The 19726-nt window shown below is 44.7% G+C and overlaps 1 protein-coding gene across 2 annotated transcripts in view; it reads right to left on the bottom strand.

The window, feature by feature from the left end:
* Positions 1 to 19722, bottom strand: part of GDAP2 (ganglioside induced differentiation associated protein 2) — a 48784-nt gene extending 29062 nt beyond the window's left edge. The window contains exons 1-9 of one of the 2 annotated variants that reach the window (XM_016160883.2): positions 19548 to 19722; positions 19352 to 19412; positions 14147 to 14383; positions 12809 to 12948; positions 9519 to 9672; positions 9041 to 9129; positions 6292 to 6368; positions 2493 to 2652; positions 487 to 643 (exon numbers count right to left, since the gene is read on the bottom strand). In XM_016160883.2, coding sequence (XP_016016369.2) covers positions 487 to 643; positions 2493 to 2652; positions 6292 to 6368; positions 9041 to 9129; positions 9519 to 9672; positions 12809 to 12948; positions 14147 to 14322 — 953 coding nt within the window. In that variant the 5' untranslated portion in view covers positions 14323 to 14383; positions 19352 to 19412; positions 19548 to 19722. The remainder of the gene's footprint in view (positions 1 to 486; positions 644 to 2492; positions 2653 to 6291; positions 6369 to 9040; positions 9130 to 9518; positions 9673 to 12808; positions 12949 to 14146; positions 14384 to 19351; positions 19413 to 19547) is intronic. The other variant, XM_016160881.2, reaches the window with a different exon arrangement.
* Between the last annotated feature and the right edge of the window lie 4 nt (positions 19723 to 19726).

Below are 19726 nucleotides of genomic sequence, written 5' to 3'. Positions count from 1 at the left end.
TTTTCTTTATGTTTTAAAAAGGATTTATTCAGAATTGCTTTAGAAAACACCTGAAAGAAATGGAATGGCTTTATGAGGTCCTTGGGCTAAATCGGGAAGAAATAAGCTCTCTTGAATTTAATAAAACTGAAGATTATGTTTTAATTACACACACGGTCAGGTGAGGCGGAAACTCTCCTGCGGTTCGTCGGCCTCTCCTTTCCCGTGTGTCCATGCGCAACGTAACCTCACCCGGAGGCACCACGACTACCCTACAGAGGGCGGGTGGGCTGAAATCAGATGCGCATCTGAGCAGCGGCCGCGACCGCCACTAGCTTCCACCACCGAAAAATCACCTCTGGATTTCTGTACCGATAAAACGAGACAACACCCTTCTCACTGGACTGTGCCGCGGAGTGGTCAGAACGCACCCTAAGTAGATCGTTCAGGAGGTGTCAGGCCGGCTCCTCCCGGCCTTGTCTATCAGCCCCTGGGGCTTTGCCTTACTTTCTCTGATGCTGCTTCTGCAGGGCTGCCTCCGACAACTGCCCCTGAAGGATCAGTCTCCTTTGCTTGTCAATATCTCCTTCCATCCGAGCAAAAGCGTGGGAGCCAATGAAAGAGAGATCAACTCCCAAGCCTTCATCCTCCTCTTCTTGGTCGTCTGTAACAAACAAAACAAAACAAAAAACAGCGATCGATACAGAGTTTACAACAAAACTTGACAGTTAATGCTACGAAGAGACTGAATGCTGCGATAGGGATGACTGTGAGCTCCTGCAAAGAAGAAATGGGGTTAAAAGGTTATTTTTTGAGAATGAAACTTAAATCAGACTTAGGTACTTGAAGAACTGAAATAATGAAGGAAACCACCTGTCCGTGTGTGACAGAAGTTTCAGGAATATGTAAAATCAAATCGGGGTGACTTGGGTTCAACCTTAGGAAGGAAACAGTGGAATGTAATCATAAGAAAAAGACCGGAGCACTTAAACTGCATGTGGCTTTAAAAATGGATCGTAACACGGCATCTAACAGATGAGGAATACAAAGCACACACGCCTGGGGTCATTCAGCCGGACTGTTTCAGGAGGGGACCTTTGGGTGGCTGGCACGTGAACTTCAGCCCCTTCGTCCGGGAACCCGAGGGAGGACGGATGCACCAGACTGCAGGGTGTGAGCCGCATCCACTAAGGGATGTTCGATTCTGTATGAGCATCCTGGTTTCTTACACCGATCACGCCTACACAATCATTCTGGTCCGCAAGAACTTCGGTTCTCGCTACAAATTAGTAAGTTAACTTTCCAATTAATCCATATGATCATGTTATGTTTGGCTAGCAGAAGCCAGTCCTTTGGGAATAGATCACCCTAGTGTACTCCCACTGCCTTACTAGATCTGTTAAAAATAAATAAATACAAAATAAAAACAAAGGAACCCCTTGGACCTTGGGGAGCTTCCCAAGGCAACGCCACCACCTGAAGCACAGTGGGGACTTGCTCACATGCACCTCAGTGTTCCCCAACCTGAGACAGGCCAGCAGCGTAGAAGAATCTGCGTTTATTTAAACACCCATGAGTAAATCTTCTTTCAATCCCTCAAGGAAAGCTGACTTTACACCTATTTTTAAATGTTTAACATTCCACTTGAAATTATTTATGAACACTAGTGCTTGTATCTATGAGGTAATGTTTTCTGAGATACAGACGCATATCAAACACCCTTTGAGAACGGTAACAGAAGGGAACCTTTAACTGCTGAGTTGGCCTCATGTACTGCCCAGGACTGCCGTCTCGAATTGGTTTTGCTCTCCATTACTCCTGATTGTATGCAATGCATTTTGTGCATTTAGGAAAAATCATCCCGTCCCGTGGCGGTCAGTTATGAGGATTTCCGGATGACTCCGGCATGATCCCAGGACGCGCGCCACGGGAGGCACCCTGAAGCGCATGGTGCCCCCCTCATCCCCAGCGAGGCTGGGTGCAGCGACACTTTCTGCCGCTACGCCATGTAGAAGGCCCTCTGCCGGATTTAAGTCCGTGTGCTGGTGATTAGAGAGAGATGAGTAGCCTCCTGAAGATTTTATCCCGATATGCATTTAAAACAGTTCCCAGGAGGATTCTCACAGTCATCCCTAAGCTGCCGACTTTTGCGATCAAGTTCCAGCCCTGACGCCTGCTACGCACGGCTCCAGACAGGGGACGTAACCGCGATCACACCGCAGAGGTGAGGACGTGCGTCACACTGAACAGATTCAGGCCACCCCACTCCCACTGAGCTCTACCGCCGCCTCTACTCGCGTGAGTACGTACCCTAAAGAGACAACGAACGGTGACAGTGTTCTTGTCTTAGCAGTGACTGCTGGATATGGCTTTTATAGGGCATTGTGAAACACCTAAATTGGTCCTGACTGCACAGTCGCACTGACAGTTTCCCGAAGGTCGAGCTGACCCTCCCGGGTCTCTGCTGGCCTGGCCCTTTGCTCCGAGAAGGAAGGTGGAGAGACAGGACTCACCCTCCGGGGCGCCAGGCTTCTCGCTTATTCGGATCTGCCGTTCGGGCACCACTGGCTCCCCGTCTGCATTCCCAATGTCGGCTGGCAGGTAGGGCAGGGACCGACTCTCCTCCCTTAGCGACCTCGGGAAGTACAGAGGGAGCAGCTTTTGGTAAGTAGCCTGTGTCGGAAAAGCAAGGCGTTCTGTGAAAATCCACGAAGAAACGGAGCAGACGCCCACGGTGCTCGCTGCTGCGCCATCCGCGTGAGGGCAGCCCCCATCGCGAAGACGGACCCGACTCTCTCTGAGCTCGCCTCGCTGCTGTCGGGGACCCTCCACCAGTTCCATCAGAGATCAGGACATTCGTTACTAGTGAGTTAAACACGGTCACCATCTGGCAATTCCAGGTCACTGAACCTGGGATGCATGAAGTCCTGTCCCCACCCCTTCCTTCACCTTACTGATACTTGTCTTTCAAGATTCGGCTCAGAGGCCACCTCCTCAGTCCTCAGTGCGTCATCACGGTATGCTAACCTGGGTTAGTTTTTGAGGGATTTTTTTTAACTGTTCTGTTTGTGATGAATTGCTATTTCATGATTTTTATTTTTCTGTAGAGGGTTCCCAAAGAACAAAGATTACTTTTACCTTATAAAACACAAACTAGAATAAACTCATTCTATTTTATAATTTCCATAGACTCATTTATAAACCTATGATGCACTATAGGCATTTAGTGCTCTTGTTTTTCCTCTATCTCGAAGTATTTTGCTTTTTCATCATCCCAGGAATTATTTTATCATTAGCCATCAATTACCCCCAAACTATACTAAAAAAGACTAAAACAATAATCAAAAACCATAGCGATGAAATTGCTTAGAAGAACAATGAAATCATCAAGAAATCATTACTCATCAGTTCTTATTGTCGCTTGCAATATTGCATCATCTTTCATGTGTAAGGTATAAGATGCCATCTTTGTAGCCTTCGTGAAAAAACTTGAGATGTAATTCACATACCGCAAAATTCCGAGTTTTGAAGTGTACAATTCAGTGGTTTTCAGTATAGTCACAAAAGCTGTGGAATCATCACCATTATTTAATTCCAGAACGTTTTTATAATCCCCGAAAGAATATTTAAACTTATTAGCTAGATCATTCCCTATTCCTCTGTCCCCCAAACACTGGTAGCCACTAATCTACTGTTTGTATTGCCAATTCTGGACATTTCATAAAAATGGAACACGGTCTGTGGCCTTTTGTGATTGGCTTCGCTGTACCAGTACTTCGTTCCTTCTTACAGCAGAATAATATTCAACTGTATATATGCACATATACACGCATTTATCAATTCATCTGTTGATGAGGTTGTTTCTGCCTTTTGGCTATTATAACGCTGACATGAACATTTTGTGTACGAGTGTTTGTGGGAACATTATGTTTTTGATTCTCTCCTGTATGTACTTAAGAGTGGCTGGCATCTCTTGAACTTTCTGAGGAACTGTTGTTTTCCAGAGCAGCAGCACGATTTTACATTCTCGCGAGATATGTGTGAAGGTTCCAGTTTCTCCACACGCTCATCAACGCTTGTTATTGTCTGTCTTTGTAATCGCAGCCACACTAGTGGATGTGAGGTGGCAGCTCACTGTGATTCTGATTTGCGGTTCCCTAATGTTCAATGTTATGGGGTATTTCCTCGTGTGCTCATCCACCATTTGTGCACCTTTTTGGAGTAATGTCTACGTAAAACTTCTGCCCATTTTTTCATAAAAAGACTATTTTTTTTTTTTTAGGGCAGTTTAAGGTCCACAACAAAACTGAGAGGGCGCAGAGATTTCCCACGCCCTCCTGGAGTACAGCCGTTGTACTGATGGGCACACGCGATGCGGTTCGCCTCAGCTCACTCCTGACGAGTCGGCGCAAACGCACGACGACGTGTGTCCACCTTCAGAGTGCCGCAGGCTACTTTCACTGCCCTAAACGTTCCCTGTGCTGTCGTGTCTACGCACCCTTCACCCCCTCTAACCCCCGATCGCTGTACCGTCTTCAAGGTTTTATCTTTTCCAGAACGTCATTGAGTTGGGTCATAGCGTGCAGCCTTTTCAGATTGGCTTCTTTCAGTTAGTAACATGCATTTCGGTTTCCTCTATATCTTTCTATGGCTTAATAGCTTGTTTATTTTTAGCGTCGAAAAACATTCCACTATTTGAATGGACCACGATTTATTTATCTATTCCCCCACAGGACATCTTGGTTGCTTCCAAGTTTTGGCAATTATGAACAAAGCCGCTATAAACATCCTTCTTAAGTTTTTATGGACATAAATTTTTAACTCCCTTTGAGTAAACAGCAACTTCTGCCCATTTGTAAATTGGGTTGTCTTTTTACTGCTGAATTTGAAGAGTGACCGACTGATCTGTTTTTATTTTGGCTGCTTGTACTTTTGACTACAGGCTTGATCCATGGTCATGAAGATTTACACCTGTTTTCTTTTAACAGCTTTATAGTTTTAATTCTTATACTTAAGTCCTATGTGCATGTTGAGCTAATTTTTGCAGATGATGTGAGGCAGTGGTCAAACTTCTTTCCTTTGCATGTGGATGTCCAATTGCTCCAACACCATTTGCTGGTAAGACTCTTTTTTCTGCACTGAACTGTCTTGGCAGCCTCATCAAAAATTCTGTTCCACTGATCGATGTGTTTATTCTCACATTAGTCCCACACAGTCTTGACTGCTGTATTTTAAGTTTCAAAACAGGTTGAGTATGAATCCTCTGGCTTTGTTTTTTCCAAGGGTATTTTGACTATTCCGCGTCCATTGCATGTCCACGCAAAATTCAGAATCAACTTGTCAATTTCTACAAAAAAAAAAAAGCCAGTTGGGACTTTGATAAAGATTCTGTTGACTCTGCAGGAAGATTTGGGGACCGCTGACATTTGAACAACGCTAAGTCTTCCAATTCACGAACGAGGGTATCCTCCCAGTTAGTTTGGTCTTTGAAAATTTCTTGCAAAGATATTTTGTAGTTTTCAAAGTACAGGTCTTACATTTCTTGTGTTAACCTTAGTCTTAAATATTTGATTCTTTTTGGTGCTATTGTAAATAAAACTGTTTTCTTAACTTCATTTTCAGATTATTGATTGCTAGGACGTGGAAACACAATTTACTTTTTTATACTGATCTTGTGTGCTGTAACCCTGTTGGACTCTTTATTATTTCTAATAATATCTTGGTGGACTTCATAGGATTTTTATGTACCGGAGCATGTCACCTATGAGTAGAGACAGTTTTCCTTCTTTCCCATCTGGAGCTCTGTATTTCTTTTTGTTGCTTCGACGTCCTGGTGAGAACCAGTACGACGGTGACCAGAACTGGGGAGAGCAGCGCTGTCATCTGTCCCGACCTCGGGCGGACTGCGGCCGGCATTTCTTCACCGTTAACCACACGTGAGCTGTGGGTTTTTCATACGCTCCCCTCATCACGTGGAGGAAGTTCCCTTCTATTCCTACTCTGTTATTTATATTTATCATGTGAGGGTGTTGGATTTTGTCCAATGTTTTTCTGCATCTACCGAGATGATCATGTGGACTTAGCCTTTATTATTTTTTCATCCTTTATTAATATGGTGTATTACACTAATTGATTTTTGTAGTTGAACCACTCTGACGTTCCTGAGATAAACCCCAATTGGTGATGGTATATAATCCTTTTACATGTTGCTGCATTCAGTCTGCTAATATTTTGTTAGAGATTTTTGCATCTCTATTCATAGGGGATTCTGGTCTGCAAGATTTAAACAACGCGACAATATTAGCCAAATACCTCTTCAAGTTCAGAGACAGCAAATACTATTTTTTCAATGGTCTCTCCATGAACCTCTAGGAACCTCCTTACGGTGCCTATGGAAAAGAACAGAAAGATTATTCAATAAAAAAGAAATTATGCACGGAGAAAAGCTGAATTCCTCCACGTTTTATTTTCACAATGGATCACTCCCTCCGCGAAGGCATTTGCTCGGCGACACCTCGTCGGCAACGCCTGCCCAGCCTGCTCTGCTCCAAAGCCTCCCCGACCCGCTCTCCTCCGGAGCGATCATTACAGACGTTTCACGGGATTTCTCGTTTACTGTAAATCCTCCCTGCCCCCCGACCCCATCGGCTAGGATGAAAACTCTACGACAGCAAGAGCTTTCTTTTACTGACGGTTTCGTTGCCAGTGTCTAGAACAGCGTCCGGCCACAGAAAATGCTGACTCCAGACCATTTCCCCTTATCTAGCATAGTCTTTTTATTCCCTGCGGCCTCCCTCTCTGACCAGGATGACCTAGCACAAGTGTCTTTCCATTCACTCAGTGATAGTACTAGATGTCCTGCTCGGCCCTTCATCCCTGTCAAAACCCCATCAAATCAAAAATGAATTATTTTCTTAATTTCGATGTTATCCAGACTGTCCTCTATCATCTTCCTACTGAGAGCTGGTGGCCTTTGCCCAGCCCTTAACTTAGCAGATATCTCTAGCTTAGCTCTAAACACCCGTAGCCCACCTTTTACAACTGCTGTCCTCCAGGGTTCATTCCTCCACATTTTTAATTTTCTTGATAAACGTATTCTGCTCAAAGCTGACACCTCTATGGCATTTCATCAAGTCATTTACCTGGGGCCACAGAGCTAGAGTTAGACTAGTAGAATTGGGACCAAAAATCAGTCTACTTTATTCCCTTTTCAGAGCTTTTTATACAAAATGCTGCTGCTCCTTTATCTAATCCATATGATTATGTTAATAAGAAACGGAAACATAAAAGAAGGCTTAGCTCAAGACGACAGAGCGAGGGCTAAGTGGAATCAGGGACCATCGAGACTGCCAAAGGCCTTGCCGGGGAGCGTTATGTGCAGGCAGGGACTTGGAAGGCACCGTTCAGCAGACATGCAGGCTAGCTCGCTATCACACGGTCGTTCTCCCCTTAAGCAGTTCTAGCTCGAGCATAATGAACAGTTTATTGGACTTGGGAGTCAGAAGGTCTGGACATATGTTCCAAGCCCGCACAACCCTGAGAACATGATAAAGTTCTGAGCCCGTTTTATTTGTAAAATGGATACCATACTACCTAAAGCACAGGGCTGTTGAGGCAATAACAGGAAATTCCTTTAACTCTTTTTAAAGTATGTATTTCTTGAGCAAGAACCGTATGTAAAGCATTCTCGATATATGCAAGAATTATAAATACGAAGAGGAAAAGACCTCTGCTCAAGAATTTCACTCTAACGTATGTATATGTGAACACTAACTATAAAATATGTGAATTTATTCTAAAATCATTGATCAACAAGGACCTAAGTTTTAGAAATAACTGATTATTAAATAAGACCATTTAAGCCTACCCTCACCCTAAATTCTTGGCTATGTGATAATAATTTTATACCTGCAAATATCTTTGCAATTTTTTGGCGGACAGAAGACTTTTAGTACCTCGTCTTTAAATTCTAGAGGTGGAGAGAAAGGGGTCTTAAAGACCGTCTGGTATGGCTCTCTCCTCCCGAATGAGGGCTGCCTGCCGCAGACGTCACTGGGCCCGTGGGCGAGCGTTCCCAATGCAAGGAGGTCCCTTAAAGTACTTTTCTAACAGACTGTCCCATCTTAAAGGGGCCAGTCTCCATCCTGTCATGAGTCTTAGCCCATCTTCTCTAGTTCGAGAGCTTGTCTACACTCCTTCCCAGGGTCTGTGGAGTCCGAGACAGCGTGTAAACCCCACGTGGATGCGCGCTCCTCTGGGGAACGGTCCGCGGCTTTTCGCCAGGTGCTCGACGCAGGTTGTGATGACGTCCAGAGGTGAAGTGCCATTGCTCTGAAACGCGGTACAGAACCCGCAACGAGTCCCTCTGACCCCTGATGGTGGGTACTGCATGTGCCACCGGCACGCTCTCCCTTAAGAGCAAGGCCACTCACGTGTCAAACCGCTAGCCCTGAGTTCGCCAGCATCGCATGAGGCATAGAACCCGGACCCACACATGAACCCGGCTGCGGTCCCCACCCGCACATAACACAACGAGACCACAGACTCTGTGGAGCCGAGCATGTTTTTATGTCACAGATATGACATTTCGGCTAGCAGTGACTGAGCCCCGCCTTTTTAAATCCTCAATGCAGGGTTTTATATTCAAATGGCACGTGTGAAAGCTGCTGTGTTTTAAACTGCAAAGTGCTATGTGAATCTGATGTTCTAAACTCTGTTTTGATTTCACTGTTGCAGGCTGTTAAGATTACTCTGAATTATGATTCAAATACCCAACGTATTGGCCAGAATTCTTAGCTTGGTATCATTTTCATATTTAATGGCAAGACTTCTAAGCCTTTATCCAAACGGATGAAAAGGTCAACCCAATAAACTGAGAGCTCTCGGGCGTCAGTGCGAGCCTCCCTCCAGGGCGCCAAGATCGGGTCACAAGCCCCCTCTGGCTCCAGCCCTTTAATCAGTGATAGAAATTTTTTTTTTAAAACAGTTCATGCAGAGCATCCGCAACCCCACTCGTGAAGTGTTACGTCAAGGCACGCACAGCATCTCGAGTACCACTTACGCAGTGCTATGTGTGTAGCATCCTCCAGAGGGTACCCGCGCTTTGCGGAATTAATGACACAGAACCCAACGGAAGACATGGACTGCTCTCTGCGACCAAAGAGAAAACACAAAAATCACACACTCATAAAACATACGTAATACAGAACTAATTCAAAAACGCAGCTCAGCTTTTTCTTCCCCGCCCCGGCAACAAATCTACTGTAATATTTACCCCGACTGCGCTATTAATCATCTCAATATTTAATTGCACAGGCCCGGCTAGCTCAGTTGGTAGAGCATGAGACTCTTAATTTAACTGCACCAATGGGAAGAAATAGATTCCAACTAAAGATTAAAATGGGAACGAGTTAAATCCTCAAGTTACCCAAAGCCATTTCTTTCACTCGGGGTCCTCCGAAATTATCGACAGCCCTCACAATCTGGCCCCCACGGCCAGGCGCCCCTGTAAATCCGGGGCCCTTCCCGACGCGGCGTACTTAGCCAGCTGCAGCACGTTTCTGTAGCAGCTGTAGAGCGAGCTCTCGGCGGCCGTGCGGTAGCGGCTCTTGTACTTGGGCCCCACCGTGTGGATGATGAACCGGGCGGCCAGATGAAATCCTTTGGTCAGTTTGGCTTCACCTGTCCGGCAACCTGGGAACAATGGGGCGCACAGACGTCACGGAAGCGGATAAGCTGCCTCAAATGTTGGCAGGTGGAGGTCAATGAGCTGGAAGTAACTGATTTAGCAACGCGGAGAAACTAACGTCTTGCAGGACGGGGTGGCTAACACAAAGCAAGGTGGTCTGTGCTGAGCGGCAGTGCTGGGCTCGGGACGGACGGCTTCGGTTCAAACTCGAGTCCACCATGTCCCTGCTGGGCCACGCTGGGCAGGTGCTTGGCCTCTCCGTGCCTCCGTTTTTAATTTAACGGGGACACTTCACAGGATTACACGGGTCCACGTATGCAAGGTGCGCACGTGCATTAGCTGTAATTGTTGTTAGTGCTGAACACTAGAAAGGCTCAGAAACTGGGGGTTCTCAGCACTTCTACAGGCTCTGACGGGAAGTGGGACTAAAAAGCAGCAGCTGAGTCCAATCTGTGGCAGTCGAAGCTCCGACAACGCCTCCCCCGGCCGGCACGGCAAGGTGGCGGCGTCCTCACCACCAGTGGCAGGTTTACTCTCTGCAGATGCCGAGCTAGACAGTTTGTGAACTCCAGGACCCCAGGCACAACCGAAAGGGGGTGATTTAAAGTGTAATACTCAAGGGTGACGGCGATAGAACTCTGCTCCTAATTGGCTTACAAAACAGAGAACTCACGCTTATACCCCTGGAAATTCCTTTACAGAAAAGGAAGCGGCCCAGACCCAAGGGCCTACAGGTTCCGATGAGGGAGGCTCCCCAAGCAAAAGACAGGGCTGCTGCTCATTATCAGCTTCAAGGGTGTCCCGGCGATAACTCCTGTCCAGGCCCACGATGCTTCCCCTCACTTTTGGCTTCCTCCCTCTCAAATACAGTGACATGTGAGGAAAGCTTCTAGCAAGAGGGAACACAACAAATCCTCAAAAAATAGACAATGCAGAGAAGGAAACTTTAAAGCAAACCAAAAAACTACCGACACCATAATTACTGCTCTCAGAGAAAGAAAACCAGATGTTACAAAAAGAATATTCAGAGAACAGAAAAAGCACTTATGTAATCTTTACAGCCACGTGAAAAATCTGACAGCAGAAATAAAAAGTTCAATAGACGGATTAAAGCTGAAGATAAGGAAATCTTCCAGAAAATAAAAAGATGAAAAAGAAGAGATAACAGATATAAAAACTGTAGAATTATATAAGAAAGTACAACATCCAATAGGATTTCTCCAAAGAGAAAACAGAATACAGAGGGAAAGAAATTATGAGAGACATCAAATAAGAAATCTTCCAGAACTGAAAGATATGTTTCTAGACTCAAAGGAGTCCACAAAATACCCAAACCACAACAAGGCACATCACTGTGAAATTAAGAGAACATCAGAAATAAAGATGAGATCATAAAGTTTCTGGAGAACCAGAAATACACAAAGGATCAGGAATAAGAATAGCATGCGATTTTTCAAGTGCAGTAATTAAAAAAGAAAATAATAGAGCAACGCCCTTAAAAAATCTGGAAAATGATTTCTAACCTAGAATTCTATTTCCGACCAAACGACCAGTTAAGTGTGAAGGCAGAAGGAAGATCTGTCTTTCCGCCCCCGCCCACCCTTCTCAGGAATCTTCCAGTAGACTTACTCACAGAAATGAAGAAGTACATCAAAGGGGAGAAAGACAGGAGATTTAGGAAACTGGGGGAGGGGGAGCACCCAATCTATTAAATCTGAAAAATGACTTCCAGGCACAGATGGCGCCCAGAGGGGACGGAGGGGGTCGGGAGAGGGGGGTCCCCGGAGGGGCCCCGTCAGGACAGAAGTGCCTGACTTTACTGAAAGGAGGATGTGCCCAGGACTTAGTGCTCATTATTTTAATCCTGGCACTGATCATCTTTCCAGCCCCAAATACTTGCTGAGTGCTTGTCACGTGTCAGGAAATGAGGCCGAGACCACGATCATGACTCCCATTTTAGAGAAGGAAACGCAGGCTCAGCGGTAAAGCCCTTGACCTTAGCTACACAGCAAAGGGCGGGGACTGAACATGAACCCCAGCTTGGGAGCTCGCAACCCCCTGCTGTTAAATACCCGTTCTGTTTGTATACCTGTATTAAATTTTATTATTTCCTTTTTTCAGCCTTAAGGCCAGCTCTAAGGCGTAAGTGAGAATACACACACCCACGCCATTATGCATTTTTCCAGACTAGCTTCTCTGTTACTTTTATCAAAAACCTCAGTATTACCCCTAGTATATGTTCTAATTTCTACATGTTCTTCATGGTATCGTGTCTTTAGTTTAATTGAAGGGTTTTTTTTCCTTCTTCTGCCCTCAAAGTCAAAGTTCAGTTTCTTGATCATATAATGCAATTCTCTCTTTATCTTTTTCACGGAGCTGGCATTGTAAGTATTCTTATTCAAATTCGAATATCTTTATTAGGTTAGAAATCAGTTGTCAGTGTTAAATGGTAAAGGTCAAAGAAATCCAGATTTTACACAGGAGGAACCTGCTGTTTACATCCTGAGTATCACTGCTGTATTTCACAAATACTTTTTAGAAAACGGTATGATGAAATCTCACAATATTCCATTTGGGTTTGAATAACAATAACAAAAGGTTGCCAGGTTGGTAATTTAAGAAAATAAATGCAAATTAAGGTAAACAAGATTCTGAATGAACATGGCTCTTCCTGTTCTCATTTCCAGAAGAAGAATGTTCTGATTAAAAAAGCCAACAACCCAGCAGCAAGTACAAAATTAATTGAGAATATGTTGGCTTTACGTATGTTGGGTTTACTGATACGTCTGTTTCATTTCAAAAGTGCAGAACGCTAGAGTCAAGGGATGTGTACATTCTATCAGTATCGAATCACGAGGCTTATCAGTGCAAGAAAATACACAGCCAGGAAAACACTAGCGAAGATCTAACCAGCTACAAAGACCGTCACTTTAAAATTCAAGAACATGATAGAAGAGTTTTACTGAGAGTAAAGCTTCTAACACAATGCGGAGTTTTCGAAAGCTGTTTTTGTTTAGTTCTAACGAGAACAACAAAATGGATACACCTATGTCATTTTCTCTCATAAACGCAACACGTGCTTCTTCAGATATCAAAACAAACGTTTCCCGAGCGGCGACGCGCCCGGGGGAAGCGGCTCACCTCTAAGCTTCTGGAGGTCCTCCTTCAAGTCGGGCCCCGCGAGCATGAAGACACTTTCCGACACAGGATTCTTGTCGGTCAGACTTTCGTTGCTGGTGTTCACGATGGCCGTGCAGTTCAGCAGCGCCACGTCCCCCTTCCTGAGGAAGCGACCGGTGGATAGTGAGTGAGTGTGGGAAGCGGCCGGGTAGAAAGCTCGTTTCTAAGGCTTTAGAAGGTGCTGGCCTCGCTCCCTTCGCAGCGCTGGTCCTGCTGGCTCACAGGCTCGAGCGACAGAAAATGGTTCCTGACCCAGGACGACTAATCTGGCGCCTCAGGTAGATTTTCGATGCAATTGCTACAACTCTGGAATTCGCAAAACCATGCTATTCCTTTGCTTCTTTCATATTTCTCTTTCATTTTTACGGAATGCTTATAGAGCTGGAAGTGGTTGGTTTAAAGAGTTTAGACACAGCAAGCAGCATTATTCATGATACCCCATAAGTAGAAACCACCCAAGTGTCCATCAATTAATGGACAGGAAAACTAAACGTGGGATACAGTGACGCATTCGGCCATAAAAAGGGGTGAAGTAGTGATGCATACGGTAACACTGTTGACTCTTAAAACCGTTACGCTGTGACAACTGATTCCATTTATATGCAATGTCCAGAATAGGCCAATCCAAATGGAAAGAAAGTAGATTAGCAGATGACCAGAGCTGAGAGTCAGTGTGTGTATGTGTGGGGGAGGGGAATGGGGAGTGACTGCTAATGGGCGCAGAACTTTGGGTTGACGAAATGTTCCAAGAGTGACCACCGTGATGTTATATGTCTTTGTGAACTACTAAAAACACGGACTCATACAATTTAAATTGGTGAATGATATCTAACTCAATAAGGCTTTTTATAAAAAAAATAAGTACTACTACTAATACATGCAACAACAGAGATGAACTTTCGAATGATGATGATGAATGACAGAGGCTAGACTGAGAAAAGTCCGTGATTCCATTCATATAAAACTCTAGAAATTGCAAACTAACCTAAGAGGCAGAGTGAGACTGCGGAGGTAGGGAAGGGCAGGCGGCAGGGATGACAAAGGGACACAAACTTTTGAGGGTGACAAATATACTCACTATCGTGACTGTGGTGACGGGTTCATGGGTGTATAGCTACGTCAAAATTTACCAAACTGGACTCTTTAAATACGTGCAGTTTGTTGTTATGTCAATGGTAGCTCAATAAAGGTGTAGATGCATACGCAACAAAAAATGTTTAGAAGAAATTCTGAGAAAAAAGAATTTAGAAGAAATTCTAAGAAAGCAATATCACATTGTGATGTGACTCAAAGAATTACCAAAGAACCACTTTTCCATTGATATCCTTATTATAAGGAAACGGTGATCGAATCGCGTCTTTCTGAAACGTCTCGGCCGCAGTATCAGAAGCAGTTACTTCATCTTCACACGAGTCACCCCAGCTTGGCAGCGTCTCCACATCCACAAACTGGGAAGGGGCACCCAAGGGATCCATGGAATGAGAACTTCGGCTGGTCTTTTCCCAAATTCCTCAGCAAGTCAACATTCACTGGAGACTTCGGCGTAAGAGAAAAGAATCATTTTAATAGAGAAGCACAAACACTACTTCTATTAAAGCAACAACAAAACTCCACTGTGAAGTGCTCCAACAGTACACTGTGTGGTTATGGACGAACAGTCCATCAAAATCAATATAAAACAAGGAATCGCTATTGTTTTTCTCTCTAAATTGTTTCAGCTTTTCTAAAACAGGAAGAAAGGGGGGTTATGTACACACAAATTCTTTTCAAAGAACTACAGCCATTAAAATGACCACATGGCCCATTAGTTCTACTTTCTAGAAAGGCAGGACTATTCATTTAACACTCACTGAGTGTCTGCTCCTGCTGGGGAAAAAAGTGCCAGGTGCTGCAAGAGATTCAAAGATAAATAACACGTACAACTGAAAGGGGTCAGTCTGTTGATAACGCGGAGGATGCGCGGAAGACAAAAGGAGAAGCAGGGAGGTTTCATCGAGTAGTAAGAGACTGTCCAGGTTTGAACTAAGCAGAGAAGGAGACGGAGAAGGTATGGATTTGAGACAATATACAAGGAAAGAATTAACAGGGTTTGACGATGTGCAGTATACGGTCTATGAGATGCTGATCTGATAGGTTGGTTGTACAGAAATGTAGACATTAGAAGAGAATATGAGAAAAAGATATTCACTTTGCCAACAAATCAGATGGTTATATCAGTAACATGGTAGCTCTGTTTGTTTAATAAATCTTTGTAAGCATCTTTCACTTGTCGGGTATTGCTCTAGGCACTGGGGCCACCTACAGTGGTGAATAAGACAGAGCAAGTCCCTGCCCTTACAGAACTCAGCTTCCTGGGGAAGAGATAATAAACAAAAAACAAGCGAGCAAGCAGGTATTTACCAGAATGACTGGAGACAGTGAGTATTATGAGAGAAAAGGTGATAACATGAGTAGAGAGCTACGTAAAGTGAGAGAGCAAGCCATGTGAGGCTCCAGGGTGTGTTTCAGGCAGAGGCAGTTTCAAGGGCAAAGGCCAAAAGGGCAGGAGGGCGCTTGGTCCACGCCAGGAGCCAGGTCGGTTGGCTGGAGGAAAACGAGCTGGGTAAGAAGTGGCAGGTGAGGTCGGTGGGAGGGGGAAAGGCCAGATGCTGCGGCCTGTGTGCCGTTAGCAAATTTAGGCCTTGTTGTAAATATGAGGGGAAGCTATTAAAAAGATCTTGACAATGACAATATAAACAACATTTGGAGAGTACTGTAGCTACGGTGAAATCGAGTCCGGGCAAGAATAAAAGCCAAGATCAGCAGAAAAAGATTACAGTAACCTAGGTCAGCTGACGATAAGGGTGGTGAGAAATGGCTGGATTTGGAATGTATTTCAAAGGCAGAGTCAACAAGACTTGCTAAATGAATACAACGGCTGAGGGAAAAGAATGGAATCAAAGAGCCCCCAGATTTCTTGCTTGGGTGAGTGAGTAGATGGTACTTATATTTACAGAGAAGGGGAACACCGGAGTGGGTTGTCAGGCAGAGTGATAATCGAAGTACGTTTTCCTTATGTTTTGCATGTGTGAAGTTTGAGATGCCCATTATACGGCCAAGTTATTTTCATCAAACATGCAATGTTTGGCTGTGTGAGGCTAGAGCTCAGAGGGGAGGTCAGGAGAAAGACCTAAACGTGGACGTCTCGGCATATGGATGGTATTTAAAGCTGTGCGGAACTGGACGAGGTTGCTGAGGGAGAAAATGCCAAGACAGATAAGAGATGCAAGGACTGAGCCTGAGGGCAGAATTTACAGGTTAGGAAGAGAACAAGCCAAAAATGAGCTAGAGAAGGACTGTTGAGAATGGGAGGGACAGGGGGAGAGGACAACGGTGGAAAAGCCAAGTAAAGAAGTAATTCGAGGAGGAGTGATCGGGGAAGGCCAGCTGGGGTGGAGGACCACTGAGAGGCGCAGGAACAGCGCTAAGAATCGATGAGTGGGCTTGGTGCGTGGCGATCTCGGTACCACTGAACGCACACGTGATCAGGGACTAAACGCTGGCGTGTGAACTTCTTGAGAAAATCTTCTGTACGATCCTAACGTTTGGTAAGAGTCAAGGAAAACAAAGCCTTCTACGCCTAACCCCTTGGTATTTCTTGCTGAAGACGCGGGATACTAATGGGAATGAACCACGGATCTACACAGTACACTAATTCCTGCACCAACGCCGTGTCGTGGGAAATGCGATCGCTTAAGGAGCCGTTTCAGAAAGGCCTTATTAAGCATACCATGATAAAACTGTACGAGATTATTTCTATTTGATGCTGAGTCTTCCTTTGAAATTATTTTGAAATAAAGAAATTCATTTTATCTAGAAGCTGGTGTTCGGTTTGTCCTTCCAGCCTTTGAAACTGGAGGCAACCACGGTTGACTGGTTCACAGGTATTCACACTTGAACCTGACGGCTGACCAGTGGACAAATGGAGACTATTCTTGGGGTCACGGGCTTTTTTTTTTTTCAGAATCATGTGAGAGATAAAGAGCCTTTCACCACCTTAAATGTGAGGGCATGAGTTCATACAAGCACAGATTCGCGAATAAATTTGAGACGGCTGGTTCCCAGATTCGGATTAAGAACCCCAGTGACGAAAAGAAGGCAGACAGAGGCTCAGGTGAGGGAGGAGGAGGGGAAGGCTACCGGAAACCACAGGCTGCGGCTGGAATTCTGGATAACATTAAAGAAGAGCACTTTCCAATGAAGATCAACTGATCAGTTCTGAACATTAAACAGCTTCATAAACAAACACTAAACCTTAGTAAACAAGGCTCCTGAAGCAAGACACTTATGTCCCAGGATCAAAAAGTCTACAGGGGACAAACAGAAGATTCCAGAATGGACCATATCTATTTCCTTAGCCACAACATCCTAAGGGTTATTTTCAGGCCCTTCAAGGATGAAAATCTAAAGACAAAAGAGAACCTACTATGTACCCTTTATCATTCAAATGCATGAGTAAATGGTTCTCATTACACTATAGCTTGTCTTTTTTCTCAAATCTTGTCATCTTCGAGTTTAAGAAATCCTCTAAATAGTGCTTTATATGAATAATTGGATTGGCCGAGAGAGATCCGATTTTTATTGTTCAAGACTGGGCAGAATCAGGTAGAACACCTTGGATCACTGTAGTCATATTTAATTGGAAAACTTTAAATCTGTTTACTTGTGCTTCAAAATGCTTACATTGATTAGACAGGCCTGGCTAAAACCACAAAGAGAGCTGGCCCACGATTTTGACGTGCGTTTCTGACCAGCTCTATTTGACTATTTTTGCATAAATTACAGGTTTACCATTCTTTATGTCTTTGTATTTCAATATTTTAAAACTTTGGAGTACATTAGATATTCATGCACGATATCCCTATCCCAACAACCAATCTATTGTATTTAGGAGTCATTTCAGGCGAATGGAAAGAATGACATTTTTAAGTTACTTAGGAGAAAAAATAAACAGAAGCGGTCAAATATGTCAACAGTAACTGCACTGTAACAAAAATATTTCTAAGCTGTGTCAACAGGCCAGGTCACATTTAACACAATCATTCAAAACCATCCAAAGCACATGTTGTAATGGTGAGTCAGGAGTACCACTTTCATATTAAAAGAACTTTACTATTTTCAACTCTAAGCATTAATACATTGAATGATTTGAAACTTAAATAAGAAACCAAGGTTATACTCTTGAATTAGTGTATGTATTGGGAATTTCAGAAGATGCATTATCTTAACACTCAATCACAGTTAATCTTACACTAATTTTTATTAAAATCATTTTTTCTATTTGTGACTGTCCCTTCACATAACATTTAATAATGTTAAGAGATTTTTTCTTAAGGCAAAATCATGACTCATTCAAATATAAAAATGAACATGTATTTAAGATTTTAACTCACAAGAGAACCAGGTAGATGAAAGATAAAGGGAAGCCCAAAATTGAGTACATTAATAGATCAGGAATATTGAAATGAATGTACAAGGTAAAACTTTCACTGAGCCTCCAAGAAGGCAGACTTGGCATGTTTAGAGACAAAAATTATTTAGTACTGACATCAGTTATCTATAGTTTATGCAGCTGTAAAATAGCTTCCTTAGAATCAGATAATCCAAGGGGTGTCATCTAGATAGTATTTAGATTATTTTTTACTGAAGTACCCATTTTTCTCTAAAATGATATAATGCACACTAACTATAGGAGATATGAACCATACATGCCAACCTAAATGTTCCTTTGCCCATCAAATTTATTGAAACAGGTCTATTGCCACAATTTTCTCCCTTCTTATCCCACAGTAATCTCGTTTCAAAACACCTATACTGCTGCTACATCTATCTAGCCTCATTATATCCATTCTCTACTACTGCAATGTTCTTGAATATGTAAGATTAGCTGAACATGTCTTAAACGTCTGAAGAAAACCAGATAATGTAGATAAAAGTCTATTTTCTAGTGTGGCTGCAACGATCTTGTTTAATAAACGAAATCGGAAGCTTATTTCTTCTGCATAGCTGTACGTCAGCTCTAATTTCCAACACTTCTAGACATCGGAACTCATTTCCGAGCACTTCCGTGCAGTCCAAGAATAAAAACGGACAGAGTAGCAAGAGAGAAAAGCTAATTCCCACTTGGTGACTGAGCACCTAAGCCTCGATTACCGAGCAAGGAGGAGCCAGCTCTGGTCACTTCCCCCTCAAGCGGCCAGGGAGCGGAAACACAAAGCCAGACTAATGTCACTCCAGGGAGTGCGGGGATCCAGACAACTCAGCATCCTGGGCTCAGCGCCTACCCGAGCCTGACTCGAGCTGCTCTGGGTTCGTGGAAGGCGCAGTCCGCACCGGCGGCAACGCGGACTCGGCTCCGGGGCCACGACCAGCAGGGCTCCCGACCGCCCTGTTTCACCTGCGCCCCAGGTCGCGTGCCTCCCCAGCGGCTCCAGCACCACTGTCCCGGCGCCCGGGGCTGCCTACCCTCTCTCTTCTCGATCCAGCGTCCCGACGGCACCTCGGGCAAGAGGAAACCGACCAACAGCTGGGGAAGAAGCGGCAGGCTCGTTCTTCCAGAGAACCCACAGAAACGACCCCCCGCCCGCACCGAGTCCCGTGCGCCTCCGGCCGCGCCCCCGGCCCGCTCCGCCTTCCCTCCCCGCCTCCGCCCGCCTCTCACAGCGCTCGGGCGGTGCCATCCGGGCGGCAGGAGGGGCGGGTTACGCTCCTCGTAGAAAGCGGCCGAGCGGCATCCCCGGACAGCCCTCCGCGGAGCGCGGCGGCCACGGCGAGGCACAGTCCCACCGAGCCGAAGCGACCAGCGGCAACAGCTCCCGGCTGCGAAACGCCGACTTCCGC

This window comes from Rousettus aegyptiacus, unplaced genomic scaffold, assembly GCF_014176215.1.
Source record: "Rousettus aegyptiacus isolate mRouAeg1 unplaced genomic scaffold, mRouAeg1.p scaffold_m13_p_17, whole genome shotgun sequence".
Taxonomy (NCBI): domain Eukaryota; kingdom Metazoa; phylum Chordata; class Mammalia; order Chiroptera; family Pteropodidae; genus Rousettus; species Rousettus aegyptiacus.
The sequence above is the reverse complement of the archived record's forward strand: the minus strand, read 5'-3'. Positions and strand labels throughout refer to the sequence as shown.